General features: G+C 44.9%; 7 protein-coding genes across 7 annotated transcripts; 2 read left to right on the top strand and 5 right to left on the bottom strand.

The window, feature by feature from the left end:
* Nucleotides 1-177: 177 nt before the first annotated feature.
* FOMMEDRAFT_91295 (uncharacterized protein) lies at nt 178-1,218 on the bottom strand (the record flags this gene model as incomplete). The annotated part of the gene is made up of 8 exons (XM_007269174.1): nt 178-255; nt 317-397; nt 460-514; nt 566-680; nt 738-772; nt 838-855; nt 905-931; nt 998-1,218. 8 exons carry the CDS (start codon nt 1,216-1,218, stop codon nt 178-180), a joined length of 630 nt encoding a protein of 209 aa, XP_007269236.1.
* Nucleotides 1,219-2,673: 1,455 nt separating this feature from the next.
* On the bottom strand, nt 2,674-3,431 carry FOMMEDRAFT_66242 (UPF0172-domain-containing protein; the record flags this gene model as incomplete). Its single annotated transcript, XM_007269175.1, has 4 exons — nt 2,674-2,866; nt 2,929-2,984; nt 3,036-3,182; nt 3,246-3,431. Coding segments are annotated over 4 exons (582 nt in total), but the record flags the coding sequence as incomplete, so codon positions are not given.
* A 237-nt stretch (nt 3,432-3,668) lies between these two features.
* On the top strand, nt 3,669-5,001 carry FOMMEDRAFT_169910 (uncharacterized protein; the record flags this gene model as incomplete). Its single annotated transcript, XM_007269176.1, has 7 exons — nt 3,669-3,737; nt 3,795-3,952; nt 4,016-4,221; nt 4,274-4,419; nt 4,482-4,604; nt 4,668-4,734; nt 4,786-5,001. The coding sequence occupies 7 exons, from the start codon at nt 3,669-3,671 to the stop codon at nt 4,821-4,823; spliced, it is 807 nt and encodes a 268-aa protein (XP_007269238.1). The 3' UTR covers nt 4,824-5,001.
* Nucleotides 4,967-5,874, bottom strand: FOMMEDRAFT_159161 (uncharacterized protein; the record flags this gene model as incomplete). The annotated part of the gene is made up of 4 exons (XM_007269177.1): nt 4,967-4,988; nt 5,041-5,266; nt 5,331-5,480; nt 5,541-5,874. The coding sequence occupies 4 exons, from the start codon at nt 5,872-5,874 to the stop codon at nt 4,967-4,969; spliced, it is 732 nt and encodes a 243-aa protein (XP_007269239.1).
* A 1,025-nt stretch (nt 5,875-6,899) lies between these two features.
* Nucleotides 6,900-7,835, bottom strand: FOMMEDRAFT_22258 (uncharacterized protein). Its single transcript, XM_007269178.1, has 5 exons — nt 7,500-7,835; nt 7,289-7,438; nt 7,162-7,232; nt 7,009-7,103; nt 6,900-6,946 (listed from the first exon to the last, which is right to left on the bottom strand). Exons 1-5 carry the CDS (start codon nt 7,825-7,827, stop codon nt 6,925-6,927), a joined length of 666 nt encoding a protein of 221 aa, XP_007269240.1. The 5' UTR covers nt 7,828-7,835; the 3' UTR covers nt 6,900-6,924.
* Nucleotides 7,836-9,051: 1,216 nt separating this feature from the next.
* On the top strand, nt 9,052-11,852 carry FOMMEDRAFT_169913 (uncharacterized protein; the record flags this gene model as incomplete). Its single annotated transcript, XM_007269179.1, has 19 exons — nt 9,052-9,138; nt 9,205-9,360; nt 9,457-9,478; nt 9,551-9,570; nt 9,631-9,666; nt 9,724-9,762; nt 9,832-9,889; nt 9,952-9,977; nt 10,036-10,066; nt 10,136-10,168; nt 10,233-10,309; nt 10,378-10,432; nt 10,483-10,572; nt 10,629-10,667; nt 10,723-10,773; nt 10,826-10,852; nt 10,916-10,956; nt 11,014-11,039; nt 11,106-11,852. 19 exons carry the CDS (start codon nt 9,052-9,054, stop codon nt 11,713-11,715), a joined length of 1,524 nt encoding a protein of 507 aa, XP_007269241.1. The 3' UTR covers nt 11,716-11,852.
* A 1,716-nt stretch (nt 11,853-13,568) lies between these two features.
* On the bottom strand, nt 13,569-14,314 carry FOMMEDRAFT_159164 (uncharacterized protein; the record flags this gene model as incomplete). The annotated part of the gene is made up of 3 exons (XM_007269180.1): nt 13,569-13,637; nt 14,078-14,097; nt 14,155-14,314. The coding sequence occupies 3 exons, from the start codon at nt 14,312-14,314 to the stop codon at nt 13,569-13,571; spliced, it is 249 nt and encodes an 82-aa protein (XP_007269242.1).
* Between the last annotated feature and the right edge of the window lie 3,083 nt (nt 14,315-17,397).

The raw sequence follows: 17,397 nt of genomic DNA on the forward strand, positions 1-17,397 counted from the left end.
CGGAGCCCGCGATGGGAATACAAAGCGTCGGACAGGGAGAGACAAACACTATATGTGATTCTTCCGGTAAGGAAAACAGACGGTGGCCACTCGGCCCAAGTATGAGCATACAATTGACAAAGGCCAACCAAAGTAGTCATTGAGATGTCCGATCGGCTCCCACCAATAAACTCAACTCTAAGATGCACTCGGCATGATGACCTCGTTGATAGAACACGTATTCCCATTTGCCGTGGCACCGCTGACAGTATACCCCTTGAATTCCAGAACACCATCAGCTCACTGAAAGCGGAGAGAAAGAAGAGTCCACACATACCCCGCTACTGTATCCGAGCGATGACGTTTTCCCACACCACTGACTCGCCGGGGTGGTGGCGGTCAGGACGAGATTCCGATACTGCAGATCGTGAACATGGTATTAGGACATTCTGAAGAGATTGGAAAGCACATGCTACTTACGGTTACTGGACCGAAGTTAAAGGCCACATCATATAATTCCACAGCCAAGATCGCACTTGGGTTCAATCAGCACAAAGCATTCAGAGGGGTCTGAGAGAGAACAGACCGGGTCATAGTTAGTCCTGACAGTGCGAATGTGCTCTTTGCAGAACCTGGTCCAGACAGCGTGCAGGTCCAGGTACCACTGGAATCGACCGAGAAGGTGAAGTGCACGGTTTGGCCTTGACACAAACGTTCTATCAGCATCAGATATCGGTAGTATCTTGCAAAAACCATACCTGGATAGGCGTTGAATCCAGATCCCCAAGGCAGGCTAAATATATTTAGAGGACTAATAAGCAGGCCAAATCATATTTGTGCTTGATATCAATGACCAACCTAGGTGTCCCATAATAGCTAAACCTTGGTCAGATAATGACATTATCAGAACGAGAAAAGAGCGCACCCATCACCGATCCACCATGTTCCCGATCTACCAACAAATCGATAGTGGTCATCCCATCTTATAAATTAAAACTTTCTCCGAACATCTGCGCACCTTCCATCCAAAACAGCTTGCAAAACACCCGTTGATCCCGGTTGGAGGCCTGGCCAAACGTACGGTGTTCCTCCAGCATCAGGCGTATCCGGAACTATCATGTCTCCTGACATCGAAGTGAACTCTGCCGCATCCCATTCGACTGTCCACCAGTCGGCGGACAAAATTCCGGGGACGAACGACAGGAAGAGAAAGACGGCTGCGAGGATGCTGTTAACCATAATGGCTTGAGGGTGGTCCTCGGATTTGTTGCTCAGATTTTAAACCAGTCACTTTGCACGATGAGTACACCATAGCGGGCCGCATGATTCTGTCGGATGGTTCTCGGAATTTGGGAAATGCATGTTTTATATGAGAGCTAAATTCTTCCGCCGTTCGGATAGGCGTTACTGCGGACACAAGACAGCACCGGCTCCGAAAGTGAGGGAGACATATAGCTTTTGTGTTGTCATGTTGCCGATAAGCATGTGGTTATCGGACTGCCACGCGTCAATGCTAGCTCGTGATTTCGACAGAACTGCCGATTGACACACGAACCGCGTGCGGAAAGAGCTTCATATTGGCAAAACATTGCCTACTGCAATACCGGTGTTGCTTTAACTTTCTCAACGACTTTGCCCGTTAACTGATGCATTCCCGGATAAGGTTTAATGCTCTCATTCGCACGCAACAACCGTCCTAGATAAGCAATAAGATACTAGCCTGATACCAGTAAATAGCAACGACTCACTCTCTGGTTTATCTCACCACTTCACCTCTATGCACTAGGTTCGATGGCCTCCTCAATAGTACAGGTGTTCCTTCTCACCTTTTCACTAGCGATAGTGTTACTTAATGTTACAGAATATCATCAGCATAAAGAGGGCGCAAAGGGAAATATCATACGTACACCTTGCCTGTGCCCAGGAGACTATGTCTTCTTGCACCATTGACTCGCCAGTGTGTTAGCAGTTATGTGAAGTACTGCAAAGATCTTGGTACTACAGGGCCTAAAACGAATTAATGAAGAGCCGTTCTCCTATTGAGACAAGCTAAGCCACTCATTCGAAAGGATCCCGAACTGAAGAGCACATTAATTGGCTCTAAAGCCGGATGCGCACTGTTGCTTGATCAGCAAAAAAATAAGACAGAAAGTTCAGGCAACGAAAGCAATTCATGAACCTCCAGTGTTGGCCTCATTCAGGGATATCATGTTCCCGGAGAATGGAGCAGACTGAGGTAGTTCCCTCCGACTCGTCATCTGTTAGCGGCAAAACCAGTAGGAACGAACAATACGGAAACGGAGAAAACCGCAAGGGTACTACTAAACATCGCTTTTATGATGCTTGAGTCTCATTGCTATCCTTTTTATAGGTTTATAAAGTGGTGATGATGCTTCCATCGGATGACGTTCGATAGTCAAAGAAAACTCTTTCCCTGTTTTTTCGCGTGACTAGAGCCCATTCATTCTCGATCTTTCACCGTTCAAATAGGCGCGACTACGAAGTGAAGCAGTGTCGGGCCCGAAAGAAGCGGAAAAATATAGTCTCAAGTTGTAATATGCTAGCATGCGATTATCAGGATACAACGTGTCGAGGGTGGCTAGACGGTGTTTTAGACGGCAAGTCCGGACCCCACGGGAACGGGATTTAGAAAGGTCTTCATGTTAGCAGAGAAGAGGCCTAGTTTTCGATATTACATTCACTGTTTCGTAGCCAGTCAATCGACACATCCTCTAAGTGTTCGTCAAAATCGCCCAGCTTCTGATGTATACGGTCTTCCCGTATGAGCCGTAAAATACTCGATGTGATGTTCGGCGTCGATAGCTTAAAGCGGGAGGAGTCTGTGAAAGGCTGTACTCCGTCGTTTGCGGGCCTCCAAGACGTAGAACTGCCTTGTGGAAGATAAGGCTAGGTAGGGGTCAATTGATATGTAGAGATAGTTTATTCCACTACTTCCAACTTACGATAAGGGCAGGCTCTCCAGCAGCTAACTTTGAGCCATCAACCTAGGCACTGCCTGTAAGCATGCTATAATCTGAGTTATTATCTAAACTTACTACGAACGCAACGGCGTTGGGGAAGCCCTTCCTAATCGTGTCGGCAACTTTCTCACCAACTGCAGTGAGTGTCGTATCCGTTATGTGCTCAGAAACCTGATAGAAACCGGCTACTTCAAGTCCGTTCGACTGAGCATAGTTGCTGGCCTCTCGTATCAGGCGAGAAATCGTAAGCATCCCCAGGCATGAGAAGATACACGACTAACTCACAAGATCCAAGCCGATTTCCATGCTCGGGCTCAAGTTTGTCCAGTGATGCAACAACGGTATTGCGTCCGTAAATTCAATCGAACCTGATTTCTCCTTGCCCACGAGTAAGCCATTGACCTGTCTGTGTGGATATTTGGCAGCATGAAAGGCAATTTTGGCATAGGCTTGTTTGTGTACGACGAACGAGGTCATGGTGGTAAAGACCTGAAGAGAATGGAAGGTCAAAATATTCCCACGATTACAACTTCCTGATAACTTACGCCAAGGATGGCATCACTTGATTTCGGATTGTTGTTCTCGATCGTTCACACTCACTTTACTTTCGGTTCAAAGGCCTCGGTCAGTATTTTTCCGCATATAATGGATAAAAATACATTCATCATGCATGTTGACTCGCTTACAAAGGAAACAAACTTGCTTGTAATGCCTTCACCAACATTGGCATGGTTAGAATCTCCGGAAACCCAACTTGTAAAGCAAGGCGCGGAAGCTGTACAGGTCATCCATTTGATACTATTGTAGCATCTTCTGAATTACGAAGTGTTGCAGAAAGTATACAAGAGCTTCCTCCATCCAAACCCAGCATCTTCCGAACCAATTCTTCTGAAGTATCGGTTCAAGAAAAACTATCGACATGCGATACTTGACACAACTTTAACAAAAGCTCGTGTTGCAGGCGAAGCACGAGCACTCATGAAATGTTTAAGGTAGGCTCGCAACGGATCGATATTAGGCTGCTAACGATGACCAGCTGCGATGAATTAACGTAGGTCCGGCGTTCAAGTTCCTGGTATCCGAATGGTCGACGCCTCAGAAGGCGTGATTGGTATTGAATGGATAGAGGGAAAGAGTGTGAGGAGCCTCCTTGGGGCCGATGAAGAATCAGACATACCAGATGAGAACATCAACGCAATAAGTGCTGGTGACGACCCGGATTCCGTAGTCAGCCACCTTGCTGAATATGGACTCGCTCAACGCAAGGGCCCTCTTTACTCTTATTTATCCACTTACTAACATCCAAATTATAGCTGAATTGATGACCATGATCGGTGTCGAGATCGCAAAGATGCATAAAGTCGATGTTGTACATGGAGACCTCACTACATCCAACATGATGCTTCGAAAGCGACTTCCCAAATTCTCACCGGACAAGACAAAAAGCAGAACAGAAGTCGTATGCCACTTCTCATACTTGAACATGGGAGCAACTAACTTAAGTGACATGTTACGATTAAGATATTAATTGACTTTGGCTTATCATTCATCTCTGCTTTGGTGGAAGATAAGGCGGTTGATCTCTACGTCCTTGAGCGCGCATTCGCATCAACTCACCCAGACTCTGAACCTTTGTTTGAGTTGGTCAGTACCCAATCAACTAGATCGACATTTCTTGTGAAGTCCGTGGCTCATGCTAAATAACAGGTACTCGATGCATACGCAGCTGAAAGCGGGAAGGGCTGGCAATCCATAAGTAAAAAGTTGGATGAAGGCGAGTGACGATTTTACTGCTCAGGCATGATTTCTGAATGAGGCTACTTAGTTCGGCTGCGTGGACGAAAGAGAAGCATGGTAGGATGAGACTCGTGTAAACCTCTACTTTCTGAGAAAGGCAAAAGTATATTTGTGCTTTTGTGCTTCTGAGCTGAGATCTGTTGGCCATATGGAGTCATTGACAATTTCAAGGACATAACTACGGATATCTGAGTAGTGAATGCTTCCAATTACGAGCTAATGCGGAACAACCTAGCAACATCCGGTAAGCGTCTGGTTATAATAAGTTAAAAATCTGACTCACTCAAATACCCAGAGGTCGTTATTGGGAATACAATCGGCCCCCGTACTTTCACCCCTTTCAATGCAGTTCTCGTTAGTAATTCCCGCCAAGAAGACCTTGATCAGATCATACGCTGCATTAGACTGGTGATTTCTAAGAGGAGACACAAAGAAATTTTTTACAAGGTCATCCCAGCAAAATTCAAGCGGCCCGCCATTGAGATTAAAGTTCTCTAGCTCGATTGCACCTGCAGTGTAAAACAGTTTCGAAGTTAGGTGTATAATCTACAAGATCGAAGGAGAGGATCATACATGTCTGGAATTGGATGATCTGGATCTGTGAAAAGGGGACAAGAAATGACGGTCCTTCAAGCTGGGGTATCACCTTGAGGGAGTCCATTAAAATTGCACAATCATCGCCAGTAGGACTGTTCTGAGTCAAATTATCACAGACACACGAGGCTAAAATGAACATAAAAAAATTACTAACACTTTGACACGGATACCGTTAAATATACTCACCCATTTGACCACACTGACATTCACTGCCTGTAGTCTTGCATTCCACTGAGCTTCGCCGCGCCAGCTTTGATAGACCCGCGGGTGTAACGATTGGAGACGATCCGCCAGCAGGCGACGCCGTCTTCACTTTCGCTGATACCGCACCGTCTGGGCATTGGAAAGTCATACGTTGTACGGCGTGACCATTGACACTGATCGTCGTAGAATTGACCACAGTTGCCGATGGACATGACGAAAGCCCTTGGTTATTACTGGAGTCACGGCCCAAACTCAGCGCTCCAAAGCACTCCAGCGAAAGTACAAGAAGGGCGAGAGTTACAGTAGAGAACTTCATTGCCAGCAAATTGCAAAATGTCTTACAGGAGTCCAAGAGTAGGACGAATATTTAAGCATACAGCTCTGGAGATTTTATACCTGTGGGATAATTACTCTGGACCTCAGCATAAGATGTTCTTTTGATCCAGTAAACTTGTCCATAGCCCGCCCCTTACATCTGACCGAAGAAAGGATATCATTTGATCCGAGAGCCACTGACCTGTACCTGCATATACTAAATGGATCGCAAAAGAGTAGGGACATTAATAGCTCGTTAAACTTCTCAGCCAGGTCGTAACCATTCTAAAGATCTGATCTAACCGAAGTTACGTAGAAGAAACAGGTGCAGACCTTTAGACACATGGGGGAAAGCACGGGATTTTTGAATGTATTTTCAGTCAGGATGTTCCGCTTTTGAAAATGTTGGATCCGAATTCCGTTTCAAGTGCAGAGTTTGGGCCGCTTGAAAGATAGAGAAGGGAGACGCGTTACTGCATGCTTTCAGAGTGAGTTCTGCGTTCCTATTTGTTGACAGTCTCAGTCTCGAGGAAGAAGGATGCATCTTAGACCTGAGGATGCCGAGCTTTGCCATGCAAAATGCGATCAATGCGGGATAGCGTCGCAAATTTCTCCAGTCAACATCAGCGATGAGAACCAGACACGTACAACGCTTGACAGTTCTACTAAGTTCTTTAGGCTAGTTATCCATTATGCTCTTCACAACTCCGATTACTTCCCGACTGAAGTAGTATAACGAACTGGAACCGAGGTCTAAGCAGTTGTGAGAGTGCACGGAAAACCTTATTATTGAGAACTTCTTTGACCTCCAGCGTCGAAATCATATCTAAATAGCAGCTACGTAACACCTTAATGTGAGAGTTCGCGGACAATTTTCTTCAATCTTCTTAGTATTCCAAACATGGGCCAAAACGTTCAGTACAGGACGCTACATGCTATATATAAACGTATAAAAAGAGAACAAATCTAACCATGTTTCCAGGTTAACGGACACGATGTTCGCCCGAGAGACGTTCGTGTATACAATATCTTAGACGTCTGATTAATTCGCTTAAGAACCAATGCGCAATATTCTACAATCGCTCAGTAAGCTTCTCGTATCTCAATTCGAAAAACTACGTGAGTTCAGACTTACTGAAGGTTCCAAAGACCATCAGTAGGATTGCAAGAAGCGCCGGTACTGACGCCTGATTCTAGGCAGTCCTCGTTGCTCAATCCCATGAGGGCGACCTTCATACAGCCACTTGTTAGAAGTTACTCGTAAGGGTCAGAAGGAAGTGTTACAGACTTCTTCATCCCAGCAGTATTCAAGCGCGGTGGGGTTCCTTCCGGTACCAAGATTAGAAAATTCGATGCCACCTTCAATTTGTGAAAGTTAGAACCACAGTATTTAGCCAAAACTGAAATTAACATACATGATTCAAATTGGAGGAGCTGGAAAGTCCTCGGCTGCACGACGAATGTCGCTCCTTCGACTTGAGGTATGACTCTAAGAGTGTCGATGAGGATGGCACAGTCGTTTCCGTTTGGAGCGTTGGGTGTTGTGCTGACACATGTGCAAGTCGCTAAAAACATCGGTGAGCTTAAATTCAAAAACGTCGACCGAGAATTAATTAAAGTATTTACTAGGTTGACCGCATTGACATTCAGGTGCAGCAGTCCTGCACTCAGCTGTACTACGGCGCTTCAATTCAATCAAGCTGTCGGGTTCCGAGACTGGAGATCTCTCAGAGAGCAATCGTTCGTTGGTCTTTGCTACCAGACTGTCGTCAGGACATTGGAAAGTGGTACGTTGGATGTCATGACCATTGACGCTAACGGTCGAAGAATTGACCGCAACCGCCGACGGACACGCTGTGAGTCCCCTGCTCTTTACGGAATCACGACTAAGGCTTGCACCAAGACCACCCTGCAAGAACGCAAGAAGGACAAAAGATGCAGTGAAGAGCTTCATTCTTGGGACTTTTTTAGGAGTTCGAGTGGATTCCAAGAGCAGGATGGGGAGTTTGGATCCACTTACTGAGGCTTTATACGCAGGAAATATTTGATATAGACTCGGCCAGGGGTGTATTCCGCGGACAGAGAAAGAGCGTTCCAGCTCATCTATCCCGTTTTCAGCCATGGAAGGGGGGTATAACTGGCTCGGGAGGCCATTGAACGGAATTTACGACAAATCGCGGAAGAACAAAAGGATTTTTTGGAGGACTAATTCCTATTGAGCGAGATTTCTAGACAGGTCTGGATCAGCATCAAGGCCGTCAGGTACAGAGGTGTAGATCCTTACCACATGGCAAACCGAACGATTTCGTCCATCCTTTCACTATGTGTATTCCACTCTGGAATCTGGAAGAGGACAAAGGCCTCCTTCCAACAGTTTTTGCAACCGTGTCAGGGGCAAGCTCTCGTTGACTAACAAGCGCCTGAGATGCCGAACCAAATACGGATTTGTCCGGAACTTTAGCACTGAAAGCCTACGAGGTGAATTCCACGAGTCTTCTTTTCTCCAGTCTGGTGATCCGTCCTCAGTTCCTAGCTATTTTGGAGTATGCGTGGAGGCGTATGAGCCAGACGGCGGGGGAAAGGCACGGAAAACCGCAGACAAAGTAAATGTCAATAGCACTAATATTCAGGTTTGGCTAGGAGGTTTATTTGTCCTTAGGAATTCCTAAACTTCAGCGTCCTGGAGTCCATCGGGCAAATAATCCACAATCAAGTCCATCGCTGAATAATGATCTGCGATTGTCGAAGGGGAAAGTACATACGCTGTCAGTTCCGGCATCCCGTTTCATATGAGAGATTCAGGTGCGGAGGAGAAATCATCCCGCGACCAAGCTTGCCAAAACAAATGAACACGATACGTCTTCGGAGGATCCGCAAAGACTAGTTTGTATTCATCTGGTGTATTCATGGGAAATACAACGGAGCTTCCAAGCTCTGTGTCTTCAATTTTCCTCTGTATAGGTATCAGTGGCACAGTCAAGGATGAACAAATAAATCAATCAGATTCACAGTGAATGCGGAGCGGAGACAAAGGGGAGGAAAACAAACTCTGAAAAGGGAAATGTTAATGTCAAATTAACACGTGATATCAATTTAAGAATATACGTTACGTCCTTGTCACAGAATGGTGGCAGTGCACCGAAATCTGGTGGGTAAAAGAAAAACCAAGTGCTGCGCAATGCGCATGTTGGTGCGCGGACACACAGCGAATAAGTATTTGCGTATACCCAGAAAATTGCCGTGGTTTATGCGGCAACTTGTGGATGTCGGGTACTTCAACAGACAGCTCTTCTTTCCAACCATAGACTTTGAAAGTTGTTTATTGGATTAGGAGACTGTGATTGCAAGCGTAGGAAAAAGAAGCGAAGTTGCAAAGAAAAAAAACACAGCCACTCAAACGACTCTGTTTTCTCATCGCCTCCACGGCCGCCCTTCTTCATATTCGCCGAGGAGCAGATGCGGGGTGATGCCTATCGTTGGCGGGATCGTAAGTCATCTCACTGTCTTTGTCGGCTCATTCCAGCGGTCTGGGCCTCGGGGACATCACTGATTTGAATGGAATGCTTTACGTGAACAAAATCAGGACCTCATAGCAGGAACGATAGGTGCTCTTCGTCCGCTCCGTCGTGCAATCCCACCGTGCTGATTATCTAACATTTAATTTACAATCTTCTCAGCCGCATTCAGTGCATTGTTGGTATGTTGAGGATTAGCGCCGTTTCCATGAAACCATTGACATCGGGTCCTACCTATCCAGGTTTACGACGTTTTCTTCGTCACATTCTATAAAGAGGTCCAATCCAGTGTTATGTTTTTAAGCCGATTAAATGATGACCTTGATTTAATGTAGGTTCTGCTTATATGGCCGTCACGGTGGAACTTCGTGAAAGTAAGACACTGCATTGCGTCTAGCAGACTGATCGACAGCGATAACATCGATGTGCCTCTCGAACTTCAGATCCTATTCTTCCTCAACCGATATTTACCTTTTGTGGATACGTTTCTGTCCTTACATCGTGAGCTTCTTTGTTTAAATTGAGAACCGGGATTGCTTCTCAACGGTGTGTCGCGGACTCAGTGCTGACCGGAAAATCCACCGATCGTGTCAGTATTTCAAATACAAATACCATATTTGGATACATTGTACTGACCACTACACCAGGGCTGTCTTCTCGGGTTTCAAACAGTCACTTGTGAGCCTTGTTAAACACCGAAAAATACTCATGACACGTCGCATTAAATTAACCGATTCCGATGATTAGGGCTGATCGTCATCGGTATTATCATCTCTGAGAGTAAGTTTTTTAAATGTTCCATCCACATTATAAAGCTTGATCATTGACCTTTGTGAACTGTCAGTGATTCTGATGGTACGAACGTATGCGATATGGGGTCAGAACCGTATCATCCTCTACATATTGATCTTCATGAGCGCCGTAAGTACCGATTGGTATAAATACTTAGTAGGATTCAAACATGACTGATCCGATGGACTTGGTTTCAGGGCGTGTTCATCCCTGGAATCATTGTAACCCAATTTGAAGTGCAATCTTTCGCATGTACGTAGTGGAAGTTATTTTACGTTAAACTAGCGTTAACCTTCTATTAGATGTAGCAATGCCACGGGGCTGTTCTCAATCGAAACCCGCGAGTTCTATAATTTTTGTTGCTTTTCTCTTACTCATACTTTGCGAGACGAGTACTTGTTCACCTGTTCTCCATCGCGAAGTTTGTATCTGATCATGCATATTTCAGCCATAGTTGCCATGACATTGATACGAGCGCGGCAACATTGTACGTCTTCTGGTTCTCGCATGATCATCATTCTACAGCTTTGCTGCTTTCCTAGATATTTCCCGAGAAATTCGCTCACCTCTGATCAAGCAACTGTACAAAGATGGTGAGCCTTCGGTTTCGATGCGGTTTATGGGTCTAATAAATTTATTTTGCAGGATTATTTTACTATGTGTATCTGCTCAGTCCGTGATTCATTCTAGCGATGTGAAATTGTGGTTGCTGACCGTGGAAACATGTGTCACCAGCTTTCTCAATTGTCAATGTCATCACAGCTCTCGCTGCGCCAGTGCGTTATCCTTACACCTTTTCTTTGCTTGTTTAACTGACAACCTTGTTCCGGTAGCCTGCATTCGCAAATTGGTTGACGACGTGAGTTTTCATGAGAGTATGATCCCGTCTATTTCTACTGTCTTTGCTAACCCGCGTGTTCATCAGTCCTCAACGTGTTGTGCACAGTCTTCTCTGCACGCGCGTCCTCTTACACATCCGTTCACACAATACAACACCCGATACGGAGCTCATGACAACGCAAGTGGACATGTCATTCGTCACGCCACTTGAATACAATACACAGCCTGAACCATTGGGATTGTCTTCAGGGACAGCTTCGGGATCTGGTTATGGCTCAAGCTCAGCTTCGGATAGCTATGACACGCGTGTCTTCTTGAGTTTTGCAAGCCATACCGATAGTACAAGTCCTAGTGAAGGCCGAAGTAGCGTCGTCCGATACAAGAACCCAGAGATCATTCGAGAACGAGATCAAGATCGAGGCTACGAAGCGGAGGCGGAAGCCTACGAACTGCAACCCTTGTCACGTCGGTCACGAACTGCACGAACTCCAGCACAAGCACTGACACCTTCACCTACACAAACAAAATTTGACAGCAGGACTGTTGAGTCACCCACTTCACCTTCGAGTACACACTCGGGACATTTCTCGCCCTCGTCCTCGTCTCGGACCTCATACAGAAAAGGAAAACAGCGGGAAACGGAAGGTGGATTGGAGGAACGCTTGGAGGAGGTGGAAAACGAGAGGGACAGGTGACTTCTAAATGACCTCTTGCTTTCTTTTCTTCCCTGTTACGTTGCTCTTATTTGTTCCCTGCGCTTTTTTATTCCTTATTTTCTTGCTCGTTTTGCATTCACTAAGATCTAATGACCTTTATTCTATTTTTATTTCGCTTTCTTGGGCTTGGACATATTTTACTACATCCGCTGCTCGTTTCCTGTTCTTCTTGTTGCTGAATGCTCCGACATTATCTGTACCATTAGTCTGTGTATTTGTAACTGGTTCTCTAGATATAATCTAATGTCTTGGATGGATAAAATGCCAGGACTAAATGCCGTAGAGCCGGCTTGTGGTGTGATGGAAGCCCTATCACGGCTGTTCGTAACCTGTGAGGTTTATCCACCTTCCACTGCGGTCGTCTGATGGTTGCTTCCCCCCAAACACTTACTGGTAGCATCCAGTCTTTTCTATCCTTTACTACATCGCGCCTTTCTTCAATACTAATTTGCGAGATAAAGACAAGCCTATCGGATTCTTTGGCTTTGATGGCCCTTTCTCAACAATGTATCCTGCTTGACAGGATCCACGAAACCGGTTTGAACTTGCCCTTGTGTCTCCAAGAATGTTCACCTTATTATATGCAAACAGATATGTGTACTGACAATTTTGTTGATTGGGTCCCGTGTAAGAGGTATCATTGGCATTCAACATGGATAGCTAATCAAGACATCAGGAAAACAATGACCAGGCAACAAGATCACAGAATAAGTAAGCAGCTCAATATAAAGAAACGTAATTGACAAGAACAGAGGGCACAGTGAGTAAATCAACGAATAAGCTTTCTGTATGATATCCATCCGTCGAGTGGACGACAAATGGAGCTTGTCAAGCATTGCTTGTTCCTTCTTCGTTAGATCCCGCGAATGCTTGAGCGCCTGAAACGAATTAGCGTTGCTTAGGACAGAAAGGCAAAAGTAAACATACCTTTAGCGAATTCAATGTCACTAACATTCCTTGATTGGTAACTCGTCCCTCTGTTCACTCCCCTCTCGCCTACCTCCTTCAGATTGATTAGAAGGTGGCTTCCAAGGACACAGAGAAGTGTCGGACTTCCAGCTACACTCAGAAGAGTCGCAACAAAGGGGCTGATTCCTGAAATTTGGTCATATACTATCTGCATCACCGAACAAAATATTATACTACAACAATCTGAGTCAGATGTTATTATACACATGTGCTCCACTTACAAGCTGTAATATAAAATCTGGTCCTCAATAAGGACTCTGACAAGGCGAGAGCCTTTGAAACCAGAAGATATTCTCCAGAACTCTACTGCCTTAAAAAGAGCCAAACAAAGTAAAATCATCCCATATGTCAGTAGAGCAGACCTGTTATACATTAGAGAGAGGGTATGGTAGTGTGAGCATAAAATTTGCCATAGAATGATTGACAGTGTCTGAGAAGGGTTTCTGCTACTCCTGCAAATCTCAATCCCCTGTGCATAATGATTAACTGCAACTGAAGCGCATCACGTCTCAATCTACTCTATAATTAAGGTGTAATCAACTTGAAAATCTTACTTTCTTCAAATAAAATCCCATAAATAAGAGAACTAAGTCCGATACTTGCTTCTACAGCAAGAAGTACTTTGAGGCAAATTGAAAGCGGTCTGTCTGACAAGATTCGGTTGAGAAAACATCTCCAAAGGCAATATACCTACTTTGTTGGTAAAGGGCCAATACGCGGATTTGAAGAATATCTGTAGAGCAATTATGTAGATGCAATATATTATGTGAATATTGGAAGTGATACTTACAGTCTATAAGGACAATTGTAATTAAGTCTGATACTAAGTTAAGTTGGAACCATAATGTATGCTAGTAGACAGCTCACTGCATAATCCAGATATCCAAGTCGTTGCCCGGCCTAATCTCTAAGTCAATGGGAAGAACGAGTAGCTAGAGGTGAAAACGCACAACTATATTTGGCCCGTGTTCAGATCCAAGGTCAGCACATACTGTTTATATTCCTGGTTGCTCTTTATCTCACCTCAGTGTGTTTTGATTGAAGCCTCGATCTAGAATAAGCATCAATGTTAATTGTTTCCTGCGCGCCAGTGAGCAGTGTAAATATTTTGCATACTGATTATATAACAGATTGTCCCAAGGAGACCAACGTAGCGATTCTAAACACAGATGTTGGAACGAGTTAGCTAACCTACTGTCAAGTAGCACTCACTGCAAAGTAAATTAGACTAATGTGTTCGCATGGCTTTGACTTTGTCACGATTAATAAGTCATAGGCATACAAAACTTGGTACTTGGCGTATCCAAAAACATTTTATCTGTAGCAATACAATTCAGTGAGTGCTTGGGAGGAAATTGCATGACCAGCGTACCTCTTTATCCAGTGTCGTCACTTGGATTACGTTTTCCGTCAGAGTTCTTGGTTCAAGAAAAAAATTGCAGTACGTACGAGCATGGTAGACTAAGACAGTCAACAGTGCGACGTCGAAGTACTGTACAGTGATGAACTCGGTGACAAGCAATTGCATCATGTTTGGATCGACATCTTCAGCATCAGATCGGGTGAAGAATGAGTGAACGCGTCCATAGTCGAGAGTCTGATTCGCCATCAGAGATGAGGACGTATGACAAGGTGAGGATACGCTTTGGACCAGCTGTATTCTTATAAGAATCATGGATACGAAAGGCGATACGAACGGCACTTATGTTTTGTAAGAAATACAGGACAGACGCAGTCCGTTCGCAGTATGCTCTTACTTGATCAAGTGCCCAAGCCGGGAGACAATCAAGTGTCCTTGACATGACGGACAGGGCAAACAGATGCGCATGATCGTTTCACCTTGGGGGGCCGCGCGAATCATAGTATACATGAGCTATACACGGGCGCTCGTCAGTGACTCCTTCATCCATGACTACACCGCCTCCGACATTGAGACAAAGCATCAACTCGATATTTCTGATTTACTATATATGTAGAACGAATCACACTTCATATGATCATATCAAGTGCCAGTATCAGATAACCTCTACAAGAGCTTGACAGACCTTCTCTCACCACAAGTAAACAAAGTTTGTCCTTCCCACCCTCACCACCATTATCAATGTCTTCCGGATTGCCAGGACGTCCTGTCTTCTACTTGATGAACCCCTGCCAAAACGTCGACAACAAAGCACTGCACTTGATGTTGTGATGACAAATTAATTATTGTCACGTGTGTGGCATGTTATGAGTCATTGCCTAGGCGCCCATAAGGAAAAACAATGCTCGCTTGTGGTATAGAAAATATGCTTCATAATAAGTTCATATCGTAGGTAGAGAGCGACTCTGGAGGCTGGACAAGTCGTATCTTCTGGCCACGTGCATCGATTGAATAGCTACTTCCATGGACGCTTTTTCGGCTCACAGACGTTGCAGTCCAAACAGTGCATCGACGCAAAAATAGATGGGCGGGCGCGCTTGTCGCAAGGTGTACATTAAAAAGGCCGTGCACAAAAATCATGGCCCGCTTGTCTGGATCTTCCATTACTCCCACTATCAACGTCCGTCACTCTCTATAAGCAGTGGATGTTTGGTTATGCGCACCATTGGCGGGATCGTAAGTTGCCTCATTCAATCCCCGTGGGCTGTCTGGTTTCAGCTGATTTGACTGGGTCACCCTACCCGAACAAATCGGCAGGACTTCACAGCAGGAACGATAAGTATGCCTTCTTTCTGACTTCGCCGTGGTGCCTCAATGATCTAATTCACCTTCTTCTCAAGTCGCTTTTGGTACTTTGCTAGTGAGCCTAAGTCTAGCGCCCATTCCATGGTGGTATTGACACGAAACACTGTCTATATAGGTCTACGACGTTTTCTTTGTTACATACCACGAGGAGGTTCGAACCGAATTATGATACCATCTCTAACAATTGATGCTAGTCCTTGTCGCAGATTAAGTATATATGGCCATCAAGATGGACTTTTGTAAAGGTAGAACTCTTCGTTGTGGTCAACGAGCCGAAAAATATAATACCGATTCATCCGTCGTCTTTTAGGTCCTATTTTTCCTCAACCGATATCTGCCTTTCGTGGATACATTTCTGTCCTTACATTGTGAGCTTCTCCGTCTGAATTAAGAGCCAGACCGACCTCTCATTGACAAATTCGGATCTAGTATTGATTGGTAGATCCACCGATAGAGTAAGTATTTCAAATACACTGTACCATATTTGCATACATTATACTGATATGCCACCATTGAACCAGGAATGTCTTCTTGGGTTCCAAACTATCACTTGTATGTTTGGTTAAACATATCTTCGCAGCGTTTTATTCAGAGGCATATGTTAGGGTTAATCTTTATCGGGACGTTTATTTCCGAGAGTAGGGATTCAGCACACCATCCGAACTATCACTTTTCCTGAATATTTGGCGACAATTAGTGATGTTAATGGTGCGATCATATGCAACTTGGGGCCAGACACGTGCTACACTCATCTTTCAAATACTATTGAGTTTAGTAAGGGCTTGAATACTCTCGATTGCAAATACTTCTGACAGTAATTTGGTTTGAATTAGACTATATTCATCCCTGGAGCTATCATCACCCAGCTTGAGGTCGAATCCTTCGCATGTATGTCCTGTAAATAACTGTACTAACCAGGCTAGTTTTCACCCTCCGACAGATACTACAGGTAAACAGGGTACCTGTGTAAAAGCGAAGCCCACGAGTGCAATTGTTTTTATTGCCTTCCTGTTGCTCATCCTCTGCTAGACGAGTTTGTACCCGGTAATTCCTGTTGTGCGTTGTAGTGACTCACGATTCCGTCAGCTATAGTTATTATGACGTTGATACGAGCTCGAAAACACTGTATTTCTTCTGCTTTTCGCTCCAGTTTCGCGGTGCGGCTAACTTTCTCTTCTAGATTTCCCTAGAGACCTAAGTTCACCTCTAATCAAAAGAATGTATAAGGATGGTGAGTCCTTTGTCGTCAAGTTTTCTTTTGCTGTTTTGAAGGAGGTGTCTTGCAGGATTGTTTTATTATCTGTATCTGCTCAGTCTGTTCTGTTCGAGTCGCAATTAATCATATAATTACTGATTGTGGCTATAGCTTTCTCGATCCTCAATGTTGTCACAGCTTGCACTGCACCGGTGAGTTAATCTCCTTTACATCATTGCGAACCCATCTAACGTTTCCGATAGCCCGACATTACAAATACGTTAACGACGTAAGTGTCCGATCACTCGATCCGCATGCAACGGATTTATGATCCACATTCGTTTTAGCCCTCAACGTGTCATACACAGTCTTCTTTGTACTCGCGTCCTCTTACACATCCGTTCACATAGCAGGGCATTCGACTCGGAGCACAGAACAACGCAAGCCCCTATGTCGTTCGCCGTGCTAGCCGAAGGCGATGCTACTCATGAACACTCGAGATTATCCGCTGGTTCAAGAACGACGGCCATTCTGGGAAATCCGAGTATTTCGGAGTTGGACAGCCATGATAATCACGTTTTCGCATCAACCATAAGTCATACCGACAGTGCGAGTCCGAATGAAGTGCATGTTTACGAACTACAACCTCTATCCCGTCGGCTGCGACCAACGTAACGTTTAGCACAGACTTAAGTCTCATCACTTCCCATGGATCTAATGGCGCGTCTGTCGTTTCAGTCACAGCAAGTTTAAGGTATCCTGCAGGGCGAGA

Source organism: Fomitiporia mediterranea (assembly GCF_000271605.1).
Source record: "Fomitiporia mediterranea MF3/22 unplaced genomic scaffold FOMMEscaffold_9, whole genome shotgun sequence".
In the NCBI taxonomy this organism is placed as follows: domain Eukaryota; kingdom Fungi; phylum Basidiomycota; class Agaricomycetes; order Hymenochaetales; family Hymenochaetaceae; genus Fomitiporia; species Fomitiporia mediterranea.

What these genes read in the sequence shown, in the direction of transcription:
- FOMMEDRAFT_22258 (XM_007269178.1), bottom strand. Translation starts at nt 7,827, where the DNA reads ATGAAGCTCTTCACTGCATCTTTTGTCCTTCTTGCGTTCTTGCAGGGT. An exon ending in ATGTCAATGCGGTCAACCTA is followed by an intron (nt 7,439 to 7,499) that starts GTAAATACTTTA and finishes CGATGTTTTTAG; the next exon opens with CGACTTGCACATGTGTCAGC. An exon ending in GATGGTCTTTGGAACCTTCA is followed by an intron (nt 6,947 to 7,008) that starts GTAAGTCTGAAC and finishes GAGCGATTGTAG; the next exon opens with AATATTGCGCATTGGTTCTT.